This window comes from Protomyctophum bolini (assembly GCF_963924005.1).
Source record: "Protomyctophum bolini genome assembly, chromosome: 17".
Taxonomy (NCBI): domain Eukaryota; kingdom Metazoa; phylum Chordata; class Actinopteri; order Myctophiformes; family Myctophidae; genus Protomyctophum; species Protomyctophum bolini.
Genome location: NC_137878.1, coordinates 20,952,070 through 20,972,629, shown reverse-complemented (window position 1 = coordinate 20,972,629; position 20,560 = coordinate 20,952,070). Strand labels below are relative to the sequence as shown.

The window sequence follows — 20,560 nt, the reverse complement described above, 5'->3', positions numbered from 1 at the left end:
CCCCGAAGACCTGGACCCTTTGATTTGGTCATGTTCCGGCCGTTCCCCCGGCCCGGACGCACCCTTCAAAACCCTAACATCCTCTGCCAGATGGTGCCACTGTAAAAAAACCCATCACAGTACTGTATGTTTGGGGAGGGATAAAATAAATAAATACATAAATAAATAAATGGATATAACACAGAAACCAATATCCCATCAAAGGAGCGGCTGAGGATATTAATATCGACACTGAATGGAAAATGAGCCACTTAGACATACAAATTGCGTCGGCGTATTAGCATAAAAAACACCATTAGCATATTATGCGCTGACGGAAAAGCAAGTGTTTTTTTGTTGTTGCCACATGAGAGGCGGCAGTAAACACTGACACGAGTAGGCCTGCGTGGCGACAGCAAGACGTGTGGAGGCGACGGACATAGTTAACACGGCCATGCCAATTTAATTGAACGCCTTTAACTGACACAACTGGCCTTATTGACAAACACCAAATATAACTTCCGAACACACTGTAGGGCAATAAAAATAAATCCCACAATGACAACATATAATCTCAAATATTACACAATACCGCACAAGATGGAAACGTCACAGTCCACACGGCACTCAATAATCTTAATATGCTTTGACATATTATTTAAGACCTTAGAGAAATTGTCACAGGCGTGTTTGTTTTTGCCACCGTTGAGCCTGAACATGATGAATGGCCTATGAGTCAGATGCCATTCCTTTGATCTCTTCGGTTAAGTATGTGCAACATCAGAGACCCAGATCCAACCATGTCTCATTTGTCATTATAGTTTATTATTTAGAAGTGTTTCTCAAGTGTTTCCCAGACCGCACACAAAAACAACAACAAAAACAAACTCACAATATGGTAGTTAAACTGCACAGACAGTACATTGTCTCTGAAACCTCATATCTCCACATTTAAACTGTTTATGACACCCCCCCCCCCCCCCCCTGTGAATTAATGCCCTACAAAAGTAGCAAAAACTGTTGAACTACAAGCTCAACGCGATGCAAAGTGTTGTGAGCTTTTAGACTTGCTGTTTTTGAGGGGCGCTAGCCCCTCCTATATGCCCAGACTTGTGTGTACCATAGACTGTTGTGTGTACCCCATATAGCGATGATTTGATTGGCTGAGGGCTTAAACAGTGCAGATAAAAAGTGTGGACAGAAAAGTGAGGACGCCAAAAGTGATTGGCCGGAATGTGATGATGTATAATGTGTGGGGCTGCACGATATGGACAAAATGTTATATCTCGGTATTTATGCCAAATATTGCGATATCGATTACGTGTTGCAACATTGAAAACTAAACATTATTCAGAAAAAGTGTGTGAGTGAGTTAGCTAATGCACTGGACCAGGGTTAGCAACAATGGCCTTTTTGCGATACTGATATTGCACGTTCATACCTCGATAATGATATATTGTGCAGCCTTAGTATGCTGAATCATGTATGATGATAAGAGCACCACTCACTTCACACGAGTGAACGTGAAAAGTGGTTAAGTGTGTGTCAGTGGGTTGTCTAAATACTGAGCCAATGAAAAGTATGTAAGGGATAATATCTGCCTATAGGTGGTCATTGTAGGGACATAATTCACCGACAGGGGGTTTACCCACCCTGAAGGTGAATTATATCCCGACAATGACCACCTATAGGCAGATATTAACCCGCTAATTACATGGCTACTTAATACATAAATTAATAAATCAATAAATAAAGGTCCAAAGATATTTCCTTGCTTGCGGACGCGATAATGAAAGTATTCCAAGTGTCGCACTATTTTCGGGTACAGCATAGTCTATTCCTCGCTCAAATGTTTTAAAAAACATTTTTGAGAGCAATGTTTAGCTGTAAATTACATTGTGTGTGTGTTCACAGGCTGTCATGTTGGAAACAGCAGTAAATCATGCGGGGCGCAGCAGGTGCTCCGAGGGTTTGATTAGGAATCGGTCTGTTATAGAGCGGAGCTGTCATTATCCAGAAATAACAGACCTCTGAATTCTGCGATTGACCAATCAGAATCAAGCATTCAACCAAGCCATGTAATAACTACAAGTAATTAACAACATTGGATCCATTGGAACACAGGTTATTTTTCACCTTTCACCAGGTAATAGTTTTGGACATACAACCACTCCACCCGACACTATAGCAATACTGTATGTACGCTACAGAGCATGTAGGCATGACTGGACACACGTAACTGTCTGCGTACTGTATAGGAGAAGCACTCAGAAGATGATACGATGTGACTATGCCTCATCTGACGCGTGTGCCCGTGATAATGTACTTGTGTAATCACCATACCGTACTTAATGTGAGATCAGAGTGGGCACCATTTCCTTCAGAGGAGCCCTGAATAAAACATGAATGCATCGCCAACGTCGTCATCTGTACTGTAATCATGTACGTCTGGCCCTTATACAAGCGTGTTCGAGGACTGTGCATCCCCCCCCCCCCCCCCCCCAAAAAAAACAACCTTGTATCTCCACATTTGAAAATTGCAAAGCCATGCTTTGTCGGCAGAAGGTGTTGGTTTGGCAAAATAGCGATCGCATTGGGACATATACAGTATTGTGAGCATTGTGACTAAATAATAACTGCATTGGTGACTTACTACATTATAGACTGTGTGCGTGTGTTTGCATAATAGGGAAAAAATAAAGAGTGGGACAAAGGAACATTAAGGGCTAAAGATAGCAACTGCGAGGCGTCAGTTTGAACCTTGAGGTCACAGGAAGCCTAATAGACATGCCAACACTACACCCAGTGTCACGCTTCTCTACGCTGCTTTCTGTCCATCTCTCCCTCCATTTCTCTCTCCCTCCTTCTCCCTCTGATTATCTGTGTGTCTCGGTTGACTAGCAGTGTGAATTGAAATGACAAAGTGACATTCTCATTCGGGCGGCCACTGTTACACCACCATGGCGAGATTATGTTCTGGCTGAACAGATCCCATGTGACAGGTGTGTGCGTGTGCGTGTGCGTGTGCGTGTGCGTGTGCGTGTGCGTGTGCGTGTGCATGTGCGTGTGCATGTGCATGTGCATGTGCATGTGCATGTGCATGTGCATGTGCATGTGCATGTGCATGTGCATGTGCATGTGCATGTGTGCATAGCCACTGAAATCAGTGTTGTTTTTGGAGGCACATTTTGATTTTAGTTTTAGTCCTAGTCTCTTGAATAGCTTTCATTTAGTTTTAGTCATATTTTAGTCACCTGGAATGTTTTAGTGTTAGTGTCTATAGTTTTAGTCGACTAAATGTCATGCGATTTTAGTCGACTAAATCTACAGTTGATTTAGTCAACTAAAATGTGTTTTGGCGGACACTCATGATTTAGAAGACGTTTGTAGAATTAACCTCAGGTCTAAATGGTGTTAATAAGTGAACTCTTGGCATCGTTTGTGTTTTTCTTTAAACGTACATGAGCCTGTGATCCCGCCGCCGCCGGCGTCCCCCGGGCACGAGGCGGTGTTGTTGCACATGCGCGTCTCCCTCAGGGCGCCGCTGCACAGCGTCCCGTACGGCGACGACACGCACGAGCGTGTGCGCACCTGCCAGCCCTGCCCGCACGTTAGCGAACACACGCTCCACTGTGACCACTCCTCGGCCGCCGGGTCGCCTATGATGAACGAGATGAGAAGGACAAACACAGAAGAGAAAAAAGGGGCGAAGAGGGAGAGAGAGGATAGATTGGGCGGGGAGGGGAGGGAGCAGGGGTTGTGTAATTTTAATAAGAGACCAATATTCGTTATGCCTTTCCGCGGCACCTCTCCCCTCACTGCGTGACGAAGATACAAAAATATAGAAATGTGATTTCTGCCAAAACATAAACATCCCGGGGCATGGGATTCAAACATAAACATCCCGGGGCATGGGATTCAGACCAGTCGATACAGAATGTGAACATCCCGGGGCATGGGATTCAGACGAGTCCATACAGAATGTGCGCGGGGCTCCAGAATAACTTCCTTTTGTACATTGATTGCAGTGATTCCCCTAACTTTTTAATTTAGGTGCACCAGTACGTCATTATTACTGTACAGTGTACAGTATGCGCTGGAGCTCCTAAATGAAAATACCTAAATTATGTATGTCCATTTTTCACTGCACCTTTTGGAGCCGCAATGAATACAATTTATTGTCAAATGTTATTGTCAATGCAGAATGTCTCATTTCAAGTTTTCAAATGTATACAAATCTTTTGAAAATGGACTATTTTCAAATTGCTGAAACGTATATAGGGTTGAAGTGGTTAATGTGTGTTTTATAATCAAATTTAAAATCTCCAAAGTAAGTAAGTTTTCAATTAAATGTAGTGGAGTAAAAGTAAAAATGTTGGCTCATTCACGGACAAATAATACATTGTATAGCCTGAGTGTTACTTCATTTGTGAGTTCCCATTCGTTCACACTGCTCATTGCGTAACCACAAACCCCAGTGGCCGTGTTGTGGACATGTCCAAAAAAAGCACAAGCTGACACGTTGTGACTGTGAGTTTTGAAGTTCATCTACTTTCGGGCAAAGAGTTCTGATATAGAGGTGGGAAAAAAATGACAGGGCCAAGGACAGACCCCTGGGTTACGCCGGTTAAAGGGGTTAAGTTCTGGGGTTAAGTGTCTTGCTCAGGGGCACTCCGACATGGGTGGGCTGCGGGGAGGCGAACCGGTGACCTTGTGATGACCAGATGGTCTCTCTACCCACTCGGCTGTTAGGCTCTGGCTCCGAGTCACATATGAGGCGCAATATGTTGGCTCAGGATTAGGCAGTGGTGGAAAAAAGTACTCAAATGTTTTACTTAAGTAAAAGTATCAATACTGCAATGTGGAAATACTCTGTACCACACAACTGTACCGCACAAATGCACCGCACAACTAAACCGGACAACTGTACCGCACAACTGTACCGCATAACTGTACCGCACAAATGCACTGCACAACTGTACCGCACAACTACACCGCACAACTGTACCGCACAAATGCACCGCACAACTACACCGGACAACTACACCGCACAACTGTACCGCATAACTGTACCGCACAACTACACCGCACAACTACACCGCACAACTACACTGCACAACTACACCGCACAACTGTACCGCACAACTGTACCGCACAAATGCACCGCACAACTGTACCGCACAAATGCACCACACAACTACACCGCACAACTGTACCGCACAAATGCACCGCACAACTACACCGGACAACTACACCGCACAACTGTACCGCATAACTGTACCGCACAACTACACCGCACAACTACACCGCACAACTACACTGCACAACTACACCGCACAACTGTACCGCACAACTGTACCGCACAAATGCACCGCACAACTGTACCGCACAAATGCACCACACAACTACACCGCACAACTGTACCGCACAAATGCACAAATGCACAAATGCACCACACAACTACACCGCACAACTGTACCGCACAAATGCACCGCACAAATGCACCGCACAACTGTACCGCACAAATGCACCACACAACTACACCGCACAACTGTACCGCACAAATGCACCGCACAAATGCACCGCACAACTGTACCGCACAAATGCACCGCACAACTACACCGCACAACTGTACCGCACAACTACCTTTTTTTTTAGATCCCTGATGTCATCTATTGTATATACTCAAATGTTTTACTTAAGTAAAAGTATCAATACTGCAATGTGGAAATACTCTGTACCACACAACTGTACCGCACAAATGCACCGCACAACTAAACCGCACAACTGTACCGCACAACTGTACCGCATAACTGTACCGCACAAATGCACTGCACAACTGTACCGCACAACTACACCGCACAACTGTACCGCACAAATGCACCGCACAACTACACCGGACAACTACACCGCACAACTGTACCGCATAACTGTACCGCACAACTACACTGCACAACTACACCGCACAACTACACTGCACAACTACACCGCACAACTGTACCGCACAACTGTACCGCACAAATGCACCGCACAACTGTACCGCACAAATGCACCACACAAATGCACCGCACAACTGTACCGCACAAATGCACCGCACAACTACACCGCACAACTGTACCGCACAAATGCACCACACAACTACACCGCACAACTGTACCGCACGAATGCACCGCACAAATGCACCGCACAACTGTACCGCACAACTACCTTTTTTTTTAGATCCCTGATGTCATCTATTGTATATGCCCACATAGTCCTATTGGAACTACACCGCACAACTGCACCGCACAACTGTACCGCACAAATGCACCGCACAACTACACCGCACAACTGTACCGCACAACTACCTTTTTTTTTAGATCCCTGATGTCATCTATTGTATATGCCCACATAGTCCTATTGGAACTACACCGCACAACTGCACCGCACAACTACACCGCACAACTACACCGCACAACTACACCGCACAACTGCACCACACAACTACACCACACAACTGCACCACACAACTGCACCACACAACTGCACCACACAACTACACCGCACAACTACACCGCACAACTACACCGCACAACTGCACCACACAACTACACCGCACAACTGCACCACACAACTGCACCACACAACTGCACCGCACAACTACACCGCACAACTGCACCGCACAACTACACCGCACAACTGCACCGCACAACTACACCGCACAACTACACCGCACAACTGCACCGCACAACTGTACCGCACAACTACCTTTTTTTTAAAGATCCCTGATATCATCTATATGCCCATATAGGCCTATTGGAATGCCAAGTGAATTTAAGTTACCTTCTTTGAAATGTAATGGAGTCAAAATTTGTCTTTGAGATGTAGTGAGGTGAAAAGTAAAGTACAGAAACAACATGTTTAAACTAAAGTATGTTCTTCGTTACTGTCCACGCCTGTGGCTTGGCCAGACCTGCTAAATGTTAGGTGCTCCGGTGCCACCAAAGAAAATGTTTAGTCACACATGACAGATTTTTGTCTGCACTCTGTCTGGAGCCCTAGTATGAATAGTCAATTACAGACTGCAAGGCAAAAGTAATGCATTTATGCTGGACATTAACATTTCTAAAAGTTTGTAATTAGTATCTAAAAAAAAATCCATATTCACAAAGCCTCTAGGAGAGGTCCTTTGGTCTGAGAGTACTCAGGCTGTCTCTAAAATAGGAAATTAAGTATGAAATAAAATTCTAAATAATGTTATTCCAGTGACCTGGAAAAGTATAAATTAAATCTAAATTCATAAAACACAAATAATGAAAAGGTTTTAAAAAAAGATGTTGTTCATGGAAAAAAAAGAAGAGACACTCTTCAATTGTTGTAGCATTATTATACTACAGTACATACCTATACAGTACATTAATAATACTAAACATAAAGCTCAATTGACTTTTAACATACTGTATCATGGTGACAATCTTTCTCTCAGATCATAATTGATGTAGGGGAAACCTTACCCCTTCGGGGTGATGATACTCATGCAAGCAAAATGGCCACCCTCAATAGACATCAAGAGACATATTTGGCTCATGTTCAGCAGATAATCAGACAGTTTAAGATTGTATGGTGGATACTGCACTGGATGATAATATGTGTCCTTTCACATTTACTGTATAATTTGACACCTCTTTCTTGCTGCAGGCGTAGTTTCTTTGATCAGCAGCAGCCTGGCACTAGCATTTTACATTCGAAATGGGAAATGTTACGACAGATTGACTATAGATGGCCTGTTCAGCCGCCCCATTCTCATACTCTGGGAGCAGCTAATGCTACTGTTGGATATTCATCTTTTGTCCATTTGAGTCACCGTATGCTACTAGCTAAACATAGCCAATCGATTACTGTTATGTGTAGGTCCATTGTCTGAAAAGAACTCAATGTAGCATCCTGAGTCAGCCCTAGATCAATCTGGTTACCCATTAAACAAAGGAAAAACAGCGCCATCTTTTCAACGTTATAGTCAACAGTCTGTTTCGAGAGACTAGCCCTAGATTGATACTCACAAGGACAACCTTCCAGATATGCCCATAGATGCTTTTAGTGAACATTAAACAAAATAATGTTCCACACTGTCGGACGTGTGTTTCATCCTGTAACGATTCCATCTGCCTCCTGGTTTATGGTGGGTTTTCATAGTGCATAGTATTATAATAATGCATGTGGAACTGACATACCCTATCTTATATTAGTTAGATTCTTACGAGCCTTATAAATATGTGGCTGGGTGATTTAAATATGTCTTTAAGTCACTTAACACCCACAAAGCCCTGATATGCATAAACCTTGTTAGAATATGCATGAGCAGGGGGATAATATTAATGGATATTAAAGGCCATACCCATAGCCAATAGATTAATGCTTGTGAGGAATTACAGCAGCATGTGTGATCCTCCAGTACGCAAGGTCTTATAAGCCCACAGGACTGTAAACCAGATGCACTGTAAAATATTGAGTGTTAGTTTACTTTAACCCATTGTGCAAAGGCCGATTCTACAAATGTCTTCTAACTCTTAACAGTTTTCTGTAAAACTTATGTTGCTAACTTGCTATCAGACATTTTCATGTCAAGGACACCCATCTCAAAATATGTTGTGCCAGGGAACCCCAGAAGCAAATATTTTAGTTAAAAATGTTTGCTTTAAAAATATAATCAAAGATTAGCAAAAACAATTAAATGAAAAAAAACAATCAAAAATAGCATAAGCTCAGAATAACCAAATTATAAAATAATGGCTAAAGTGGTTCAAATCTAAAAAGACACAGATGCTAATGGATTAACCACTTAAACCCAATTGTTGACCAGGGTCTGCCAGGTCTCTGTACTTGTCCTTCTCCCCATATATACCAGTGGCTACACCAAAGATTAAACCAACAATAGCATGTACTAGTTATCATTAGTTAATGTTGATAGGCCCTGCCTGCCATAGTCACTTAATTTGTGAAAGCAAAAATGTGTACTATGCATTTTTGTACTCATATCATGTGCTAATAATAAAATGCTGCTGTATTATTATATGATTCATATCCATTCAGTGCAACAACTGACAAAAAGTTACTTTGTATTATAGGCTATATCGTTTATTTTTTACAAAGCGTGTGTAAATCCGTTAAGAACTCAGCGAGTTGTGGTGCTTCATGGCTCAATAAGCTTGGTCTATACTTCGACGCAAGATGGTATGGCATGTCGAAAATCACCGATCAAGAGTTATCGCGGTTTGAAAACAGCATGTTTCACCAGAAAGACTCATTACGTTTAGACAACCTTAGAACATTTTGTAACTACCATTTTATGGCAGATTAAACATTGTAGTTTAAAAAACAAGAGCGTTGCGCACATCCAGTCCCTCGCTGGTGCTGGACAGTGCTCCACACTGCTTTTATTAATTTATTAATGTCTGTGTTTTAAATTAATAAAAGCACTGTGGAGCAGAAGCTGATATGCGGACTTCCCTTCCTTCTCTCTGATTATACATTGTAGGAACTCGTAGCCTAATACCATGTTGGTTTGATTATTTAAAATCTTAAGAATATATTCTAAGTACAGTAGGCTAATATATGATTTATTCAAGGGAGATCTATAGTGGTGGTGCAGCGCACTAGTGCCCTCTATTGACAGGGGCGGCAGTGGCTTAGGGGTAGAGTGGCCGGTATAGAACAACTGGATGGGAACAGCAAGGTTCCTAGTTCGAACCCAGGCTCCCCCAGAGTTACTGTCAAAGTGTCCTTGAGCAAGAAGCTAATTGCCCCCTATGTGCAGGTTGGTGCCTTGCATGGTTTCCTCCGCCATCGGTGACTAAATGTGGGTGTGAATCTAATGCACAATCTATGTAATACGTTTTGGATTAAAAGCGCTATATAAATGCACCATTTCACTGCCCTCTATACAGTCAACAGTACCATATCTTTGCCGATCTACAGTATAAGCTCACAATGCGTCACACTGTGAGCTTGTGGATTGCAAACCTTTTATGAAACCCTATTATGACATGTACAGAATAAAAAAACTATAGGGTTTATGTGATTAATGTGTTCTTTCAGAGTTGAACCAACGGTCACGGCTGTATGGCTCTGTTGGAAAACAGTATAAATAAATTATAAAACTATACTAACTAACAACACAGAATAATAGAGCAGAGCATGTTAACTACCCACATTAAACAGCATGCATGCAGCATACTGTGTGCGTGGCACAATAGGCACATGTTTGATTTCGAAGCCGCACGCACAGTATTGTGCGGCCCAGCGGTGATCTTAAGTTTGTCAGACAGCTGTGGAGGGCACTGCTTTCTCTCCAGCGAGGTACGCCCTTGGAGAAGCACGGGAGCAATATAGTTTAAGCCAACCCCCCTGCGTTCTCGCTCTCTCTGTCTCTGACTCTCTCTCTCTCTCTCTCTCTCTCTCGTCACCAAAGTGTTTATGAGTGCTGTGTCCTTGGACAGAGGCGTCATCACGCAGCGAAGAAGGAAATCAAATTAATTGCATGTCCGTTAATCGCATTACATCTTCATTAACATGCACTGAGTCAGGGCTTAAGCTCATTGCACAGGCCTGCAGGAGAAGTGTGTGTGTGTGTGTGTGTGTGTGTGTGTGTGTTTCTTTGAGTGTCCGTGTCTGTGTCCGTGCGTGTGTGTGTGTGTGTGTGTGTGTGTGAGTGTGAGTGTGAGTGTGAGTGTGAGTGTGAGTGTGAGTGTGTGTGTGTGTGTGTGTGTGTGTGTGTGTTTGTTTGAGTGTCCGACTGTCCGTGTCTGTGTCCGTGCGTGTGTGTGCAGTGTGTGTGTAAGGGGGGGGGGGATGATTGCAGTGCCAAGGGCTTCCCCCCGGTAGAGAGACTCTCACACAGTGGCGGCTGATGCTCATGGAAATGCATGTGACCGTGGGTACGGTGTGCAGGTAAAGGCATGCACAGCGGTGCTACTCAAACAGCAATGTGTGTCCTTATGTCTGTCCCTATGTCTGTCCCTATGTCTGTCCCTATGTGTCTGTCCCTATGTCTGTCCCTATGTGTCTGTCCCTATGTGTCTGTCCCTATGTCTGTCCCTATGTCTGTCCCTATGTGTCTGTCCCTATGTCTGTCCCTATGTCTGTCCCTATGTCTGTCCCTATGTGTCTGTCCCTATGTCTGTCCCTATGTCTGTCCCTATGTGTCTGTCCCTATGTCTGTTGCTATGTCTGTCCCTATGTCTGTCCCTATGTGTCTGTCCCTATGTCTGTCCCTATGTCTGTCCCTATGTCTGTCCCTATGTGTCTGTCCCTATGTCTGTCCCTATGTCTGTCCCTATGTCTGTCCCTATGTCTGTCCAAGGACGGAAAGCTGCAACACAGTAACTCTGTCATTTCTCAACCATTTCGGACACACGAAGGAACTGCATGGGCCAGGCCCCTAAAAAAAATATAATATAACAATAAATAATACTCTATCTATAAATGCACTAAGTCTCTGTACGTGTAATCCATGTAACTCGAGAACCGTTCGCCCCACAGACTTCAAATTCGACACACGCGTTCCATATCCAGTCTGGCAGTGTGCCGCGGGTTCGACTCCCGATCCCGACGGCCCTTACTGCATGTCACCCCCCATCTTTCTCCCCATTTCCTGTCAGCCTACTGTCTGTCCCTCCATAAAAATATATAAAATAAAGGCGAAAGCCACAAAAAAACATTTAAAAAAAAGAACCTACACAGTATGTGTGCTGTTTTGTGCCATGTGTGCATGCACCCGTTTGTGTCTCCATAGACTAGTACAGCACACCTGACTGTGCAAGCAAGGTTCTAAAATAGCACCCATATACGTGGGCGTGAGTGACGCACGCGGCCAACATGTGCTTGTCACGTTCATGTCAAAGCACAGCTCCCCGTAACGCACACGGACACGTGTGCGCGGCACTTCTAATATAGCTAACGCGACATGTCATGCATAATTGACTCCACTTTTACGCTCATCTGATTAATCACGTGAAATTTTGAAATATGCATTAATTACACATCATCATGCATGAAGCGGGCCATCATGGACAACTACGGTAGTTGTCAAAAAAAAAGTGGAGAGAGCGGACCCGAAGGGACAAATACCAATTTAATAGATGAGAAGTTAACCAAGACCAGTTCTCTCTTTTTTTAGGACTTCATAAAGTTCATAAAGCGAAGTCATCTGTTGTGTGCCCGTGCCCTGGACTCAAGTCATAATATATCCACCTGCATTCCATTCTCTTGCATGTTGTACCTTATTGGGGCTTCATGTATGGCGTTTGCAGTCTCTAGTAACGGTGCAGGGGGAGAGGAGACCACGTGACCACTACTAGACTACAGTCTCTAGTAACAGTGCAGGGGGAGAGGAGACCACGGGACTACTACTAGACTACAGTCTCTAGTAACGGTGCAGAGGGAGAGGAGACCACGGGACCACTACTAGACTACAGTCTCTAGTAACGGTGCAGGGGGAGAGGAGACCACGGGACTACTACTAGACTACAGTCTCTAGTAACGGTGCAGGGGGAGAGGAGACCACGTGACTACTACTAGACTACAGTCTCTAGTAACGGTGCAGGGGGAGAGGAGACCACTGGACTACTACTAGACTACAGTCTCTAGTAACGGTGCGGTGCAGGGGGAGAGGAGACCACGGGACTACTACTAGACTACAGTCTCTAGTAACGGTGCAGGGAGAGAGGAGACCACGGGACCACTACTAGACTACAGTCTCTAGTAACGGTGCAGGGGGAGAGGAGACCACGTGACTACTACTAGACTACAGTCTCTAGTAACGGTGCAGGGGGAGAGGAGACCACGTGACTACTACTAGACTACAGTCTCTAGTAACGGTGCAGGGGGAGAGGAGACCACTGGACTACTACTAGACTACAGTCTCTAGTAACGGTGCGGTGCAGGGGGAGAGGAGACCACGGGACTACTACTAGACTACAGTCTCTAGTAACGGTGCAGGGAGAGAGGAGACCACGGGACCACTACTAGACTACAGTCTCTAGTAACGGTGCGGGGGGAGAGGAGACCACGGGACCACTACTAGACTACAGTCTCTAGTAACGGTGCAGGGGGAGAGGAGACCACGGGACTACTACTAGACTACAGTCTCTAGTAACGGTGCAGGGGGAGAGGAGACCACGGGACCACTACTAGACTACAGTCTCTAGTAACGGTGCAGGGGGAGAGGAGACCACTGGACTACTACTAGACTACAGTCTCTAGTAACGGTGCAGGGGGAGAGGAGACCACGGGACCACTACTAGACTACAGTCTCTAGTAACGGTGCAGGGGGAGAGGAGACCACGGGACCACTACTAGACTACAGTCTCTAGTAACGGTGCAGGGGGAGAGGAGACCACTGGACTACTACTAGACTACAGTCTCTAGTAACGGTGCAGGGGGAGAGGAGACCACGTGACCACTACTAGACTACAGTCTCTAGTAACGGTGCAGGGGGAGAGGAGACCACGTGACCACTACTAGACTACAGTCTCTAGTAACGGTGCAGGGGGAGAGGAGACCACGGGACCACTACTAGACTACAGTCTCTAGTAACGGTGCGGTGCAGGGGGAGAGGAGACCACGGGACTACTACTAGACTACAGTCTCTAGTAACGGTGCGGGGGGAGAGGAGACCACGGGACTACTACTAGACTACAGTCTCTAGTAACGGTGCGGTGCAGGGGGAGAGGAGACCACGGGACTACTACTAGACTACAGTCTCTAGTAACGGTGCGGGGGGAGAGGAGACCACGGGACTACTACTAGACTACAGTCTCTAGTAACGGTGCGGTGCAGGGGGAGAGGAGACCACGGGACTACTACTAGACTACAGTCTCTAGTAACGGTGCGGGGGGAGAGGAGACCACGGGACTACTACTAGACTACAGTCTCTAGTAACGGTGCGGTGCAGGGGGAGAGGAGACCACGGGACTACTACTAGACTACAGTCTCTAGTAACGGTGCGGGGGGAGAGGAGACCACGGGACCACTACTAGACTACAGTCTCTAGTAACGGTGCAGGGGGAGAGGAGACCACGGGACTACTACTAGACTACAGTCTCTAGTAACGGTGCAGGGGGAGAGGAGACCACGGGACTACTACTAGACTACAGTCTCTAGTAACGGTGCAGGGAGAGAGGAGACCACGGGACTACTACTAGACTACAGTCTCTAGTAACGGTGCAGTGCAGGGGGAGAGGAGACCACGGGACTACTACTAGACTACAGTCTCTAGTAACGGTGCAGGGGGAGAGGAGACCACGGGACTACTACTAGACTACAGTCTCTAGTAACGGTGCAGGGGGAGAGGAGACCACGGGACTACTACTAGACTACAAAGTCAGATCTTTGATCAGCTCTGCAAGCTGATCAAAAACACATGTGGGGGGAATACACACACACACACACACACACACACACACACACGCACGCACACACACACGCATGTGCACGCACGCACGCACGGACGCACGCACGCACACCACACTACTCACCTGTCTGTGCCTGAAACACACCTGGCTGGTCAGCTGACCGAGGTCTCTGAGTCTTCACCTTCACGTCGTCGTCATCGTACGGCTCTGGAAAACAGAGAGGACAGCTTTATTTTATTACACATTATTATAAACACAGAGAGTACAGCTTTATTTTATTACACATTATTATAAACACAGAGAGTACAGCTTTCATTCTGCGCTTTATTTTATTCATGTGCTGGAGAGTAACTATAAGTATACATTTACTCTGTATTCATGTGCTGGAGAGTAACTAAGTATACATTTACTCTGTATTCATGTGCTGGAGAGTAACTAAGTATACATTTACTCTGTATTCATGTGCTGGAGAGTAACTAAGTATACATTTACTCTGTATTCATGTGCTGGAGAGTAACGAAGTATACATTTACTCTGTATTCATGTGCTGGAGAGTAACTAAGTATACATTTACTCTGTATTCATGTGCTGGAGAGTAACTAAGTATACATTTAATCTGTATTCATGTGCTGGAGAGTAACGAAGTATACATTTACTCTGTATTCATGTGCTGGAGAGTAACTAAGTATACATTTACTCTGTATTCATGTGCTGGAGAGTAACTAAGTATACATTTACTCTGTATTCATGTGCTGGAGAGTAACGAAGTATACATTTACTCTGTATTCATGTGCTGGAGAGTAACTAACTAACTAAGTATACATTTACTCTGTATTCATGTGCTGGAGAGTAACTATAAGTATACCTTTACTCTTTATTCATGTGCTGGAGAGTAACTAAGTATACATTTACTCAAGTATACTGACAGTAAGGTGCCGCCATATTCGGTGCAAATCCCAAAGCATGGGAACCAATCTTTGATTTAGTAGATCCAGTTCAGTTGCATGCTACTAGCCCATGGGACAGCCCCCTTTATACGTACAAAGATCACTCACTCACTCACACACACACACACACACACACACACACACACACACACACACACACACACACACACACACACACACACACACACACACACACACACACACACACACACACACACACACACACACACACACACACACACACACACACACACACACACACACACACACACACACACACACACACACACACACACACACACACACACACACACACAGCCATCAGTAGCAAGCCTATCATTTGGGCGTTCACAGAAACATGTCAGAGCGAGGAGACTGTTCCCTCTCATCAGCGCCCCGCATATCTCATTTATCCACCAGGACCACCTGCTGCCATCTCTGCCTGGATTAAAGCATATTGTGCGTGCGTGGAAAGGCTCTTTCTAGTTTGCTATCAAACACAGTGTCTTTGAAACCAATTGAAGCAACCTGCGGATCAATAAATGAAACTCAATTTTGACCCATTGTCTCAAAATTGCCACAAGCATCTCTCCGTCTCTCTCTCTCTCTCTCTCTCTCAAACAAGCTTTCCAGCTGGGCATTTTACAGCTCAGTACAGTGCAGAGGAAAACAGTACCTATTGAGCAATTAGCAAACAAACAAGAAAATAATCATCTAATTAACAAATCATATTCCTGGCCTCGTGTTGTTATAATTAACAAGTAAAGTGCCTCTCATTCTGTGTGTGTGTGTGTGTGTGTGTGTGTGTGTGTGTGTGTGTGTGCGCGCATGCATGTGTGTGTGTCCTGCAGGCAGGCCTGCCTGCCGTGTGTATGCACGTGTTTAATCTCTCTTGAGACCGAGCGGTCAATAGAGCAGGGCAGAGGAGTCATCTCTGGAGCCGCGTACAAAATGGCAGATGAAAACTCATTTTGTGTCAGTGTGCGTTCTCTTCTCTTTTCTCCCTCGCTCCTTCTTGTTCCCTCCATCCGCCGCAATCTCATCATCATCATCATCTCTCTCTCTCGCACAATGTCTCTCTCTTTTGAGGACAATTGTCGCAATATGAGGATTGAAGATTGAGACGGGGAACAGTGGCTTCCAGCCGTATCGGACGCAGAGATCAATATGGATGAAACCCTCCCCAGAGAGTGCGCTGACCTTTACCAGCCCCGCTGTATTGTTTAATGTTCCTCCGCTGCACTCTAATGGACACATCATCACATACTTCATCAAATCCCTCTCTCACCTTCTCTCCTTCCTGCACTTTCTTTTTTAACCCTATAAGTCCTCCGGGTGCATGGGCTCTCTCCTCTAGATGTAAGGCTGATAACAGCAGTTTGGGAAGAGGGCAGAGGTTGGAAGTATATAGGGCTGGGAAATTAACTGGAAATGTATCCAATCTGACTTTTAGAACCAATAACCAACTTGATCTTTCTCATGAATGCTTGATCGATTAATTTCTTTTAACAACTAATTATATTACTCTGATGAAACACTTAAGCCCTGTATTACCACTCAAAAACTACATGCAATTTGCACAATAAGACACATTGAACACTGAATTTGAAAGAAAGAAGACCATCGAAATAGACATGTTATGATCTACTTTCTGCGAAGACATTCTGTGCCATGATAATTCTTTTCTAAGTGTTGGAGATTGGAAGCGCTGTCAGAAGTCACTGAACGGCCCTGCGTACTGTACCACCTGTTTCCAATTTGTACATAATGTAGGAAGAAGCAGCAGCACAATGCGTTCATAAAAAAATGACCTGCACGAATATCTTGGCAGAAAGTAGCTCATAACATGGTGGATTTTTATGAAACAAATGCTTTGCAGGTTGAAAGAGGATGATGCAAGATTGCCCTATAGTTGGTGAGTTTAACAATGTGTCTGTCTGTCGTACGATCAGCTGCAATACATATATACAGTAGGAGCACCATAACAGTGTTGTTGAGCAGCCTGCACCACTCAGTTCACAGTACACAGGTGTGATTCTTCTTATTGCTAGGCCCCGTCTATATTTTATATTTTAACTTCTAGTTGGGCTCTCTCTCCTCTGTCTCCATGATTTTAACTTCCAGTTGGACTCTCTGTCCCCATGCACACATTTCTCTCCTCTGATGTGTGCATCCCTTCCAATCCCCAGTAAGGCTGATAACAGCGATTTGGACGAGGGCAGAGGTTGGAGGCATTGCTGGAACTGGACATTTTGCTCAAGTGGGAGCATGGCCTCTTCAGATTCGTTCCACTTTCGAGTGGTCCTTACCAAACAATTGGCTGATGGTGTCATCATATAGTAGGCTACAGTGGCTGCATGATGACAAGCACTAATATTCACATTGAAATCACTAAATGCAACTAATATCACCACTCTATACAAAAGATCCTCTTTAGCTGATCAACAAGCTCACAATACCTTGCAATCCAAAATCTGCCGTTTTAGATACAATTATATCCAGTTAAACCGTGACGATGGCTCTCCTTTTCAAACAGGGCAACAGATTCAAACAGGGCAAAAACAACTAAAGCAGTGGTTTTCAACCAGCCTGTCCGGGGACCACCAGTGGTCCTTGAGAGGGTTCCAGGTGGTCCCCAGCTAAATGATGGAGAGTTGGTAACCAAATTACTTAATTTACAAGAAGTCTACACAATTGGAGATTGTTGAAGGATTGTTATTTTGATCGTTTGCATGTTATCTCTCCTAATGGTACCACATAAATAGAGCATGGAATTGTGGACAAAATCATAACCAACAATAACACAATATGAGGCTCAATTTAGGCAAAATCTTATCAAATGGTGGTCGGTGGCTCAAATGGCAAATAAAGAATGGGCCTTGAGATGAATAGGGTTGAAAACCACTGAACTAAAGCATTGGATTTATGGTTGCAGCTTGTGGGATTTCAGCATTATGATTAAAGCACTTGAGCCACATTATAACATCCTCTCCTGCCAACACTTCAGCAACACAGTAATTAATTAGAACAAATTAATTAGACATTGATGAAGAGACTAGGGAGTATCCAAGACCGCCTACTGTACATATATCTCTTACACACACACACACACACACACACACACACACACACACACACACACACACACACACACACACACACACACACACACACACACACACACACACACACACACACACACACAGAGTTAATGCCTCTGACACATCCAAAAGTGCAAAACACTGCGTTATTAACATCCCTGACACTGTGACACAAGCCCAGCTACAAGCCCACTTTTGGAGGGTGTAGTGGCAGTTATGGGACATGCAGTCCAAAATGATTGTAAAAGCCACATCACATTGAAATCGCCACTCTTCCAACTTTAGTTATAGTTTCATCAAGTGAAACTATAAACGGGAGTTTTAAAACTGCCACACTAAAAATCCCATTCAAGTAATTGGAATTACGTAATGCTCTAGTAAAAGATAACGATACGCTACTGAAATATAAAGTATATTTAGCATACAAATGTGTATGTCAAAGAAAGTGTTTTCGTCCCGTTTCAACTGATTGCCGTGAGGGATAAAACTCAAAAATATAAAACAATGTTTTACCACAGGTCTTATCTAAGTGCCTATGTATGTCTAAAAATATAAAACAATGTTTTACCACAGGTCTTATCTAAGTGCCTACGTATGTCTCCCCATACACAGAGCCAATAAAGGAACATGTAAAAACCACAGCATCAACGTTCTATTGGACTGACTTATGCTCAGTGGGAAATAACGCTGTTAGCTTTATACTTCTTATAGTAAAGCCTAGCAGGGGAACCTTGGTACAGAGACTACACACCCATACATATACAGTACAATAAATAGATTTTACATTTGTACACTCTCAGAGTTACAGACCCCTAAGGGTCCACTTCGACCCCTTGGTGGTCCCCAGACCTGAGATTGAGAACCAGTGATATAATGCTGTCGGGCAGAATCCTCTTCCTATCTGTGCACACATGCATGTGATATAGAAGATCACGCAGTGCGCCGGTGACATGGGCAATGCATTCACTGTTGCCCACCGTTATATAAAACCAAGGGCCGGCACTTTATCACAATAACATCGTTTATTTTATCACATTTATTATTTATTCGCGAATACAACAAGAAAATAGCATTTTTACTTTAATGTAATAAATAGATTAACGTTACTGTCAAGGAGGAACTGCACTGGAGAACGGATTGGGCTTCCTGCCGGGATTGCCCAACGGTGTGTAAAGGGAGTTGGCACGCGCTGCTGCCAGCACGGACTCACCCTTGTTGGTATGCAGCCAGTTGTGGAAGCATCGAAGGTCGCTAGCTAAGTTTTGCAACACGCCATCCACAGTAACCATGTCTGACATGGTGACAAGGGTGGGGTGATGCCGACAAGGTTCCACAACGTTTTTGACCGGCAAATACCTTGAATATGGATATTGTGATGATAGAAATAATAGAATAGAATTGAGTTTTTCTCAAATTAAAACATAATAGTGAAAATCCCTGAGGATTTCTAGTCTCACATCACGACAGTGACATATAGGCTATTGACATGCCCACTGCCCAGACCTAATGGCCAGGTCACTCAGCAGTTAGGTCGCTCACAGTCACAATCCAATATGTGGTTAGCCTGCGCTGGGTGGTAACCACTGCCTTACCAGCCCTAGGGCTGATACAGCCTATATCAGCCTTTCAGGCCTTTTATGCACGTCCCATCACCCATGATAGATAAAGACAGGGGATGTGACTGTAACGGTTTCTCAACATCTAGTCTGGGCCTCGACAGTGCACGTATACAAATTGAACTTTTGCTGTTATCTACAATGAGAAATCCTCCCTGTTCATTTCACTCTGAGAGCATGCAAAATAATATATTTTACATCTGTACGCTCTCAGAGATACAGACCATTAGGGTCCATTATATATATATATATATATATATATATATATATATATATATATATATATATATATATATATATATATATATATATATATATAATCTATCTGTTTAACCATGCACTCAGCCTAACCGACATGCACACCAAAACATGACTACTGAAGGAAGCAACAAAGGGTGGGTACGTGTATGCCAGAACTAAAAGTGCATGGGGGGCTGTGGGCGCACACGCCCACCCACCCACACACTTGCGCTTGCGCGCGCACACACACAAATGTGACTGATAAATAAAACGTCATGCAGCACAAT

The 20,560-nt window shown here is 44.4% G+C and overlaps 1 protein-coding gene across 1 annotated transcript in view; it reads right to left on the bottom strand.

Annotated features, from left to right (window-relative positions):
* Nucleotides 1-20,560, bottom strand: part of adgrb2 (adhesion G protein-coupled receptor B2) — a 311,424-nt gene that overhangs the window by 168,155 nt on the left and 122,709 nt on the right. Inside the window, exons 3-4 of the mRNA XM_080787040.1 lie at nt 14,493-14,576; nt 3,441-3,638 (exon numbers count right to left, since the gene is read on the bottom strand). Of these exons, the coding sequence (XP_080643166.1) occupies nt 3,441-3,638; nt 14,493-14,576 (282 nt within the window). The remainder of the gene's footprint in view (nt 1-3,440; nt 3,639-14,492; nt 14,577-20,560) is intronic.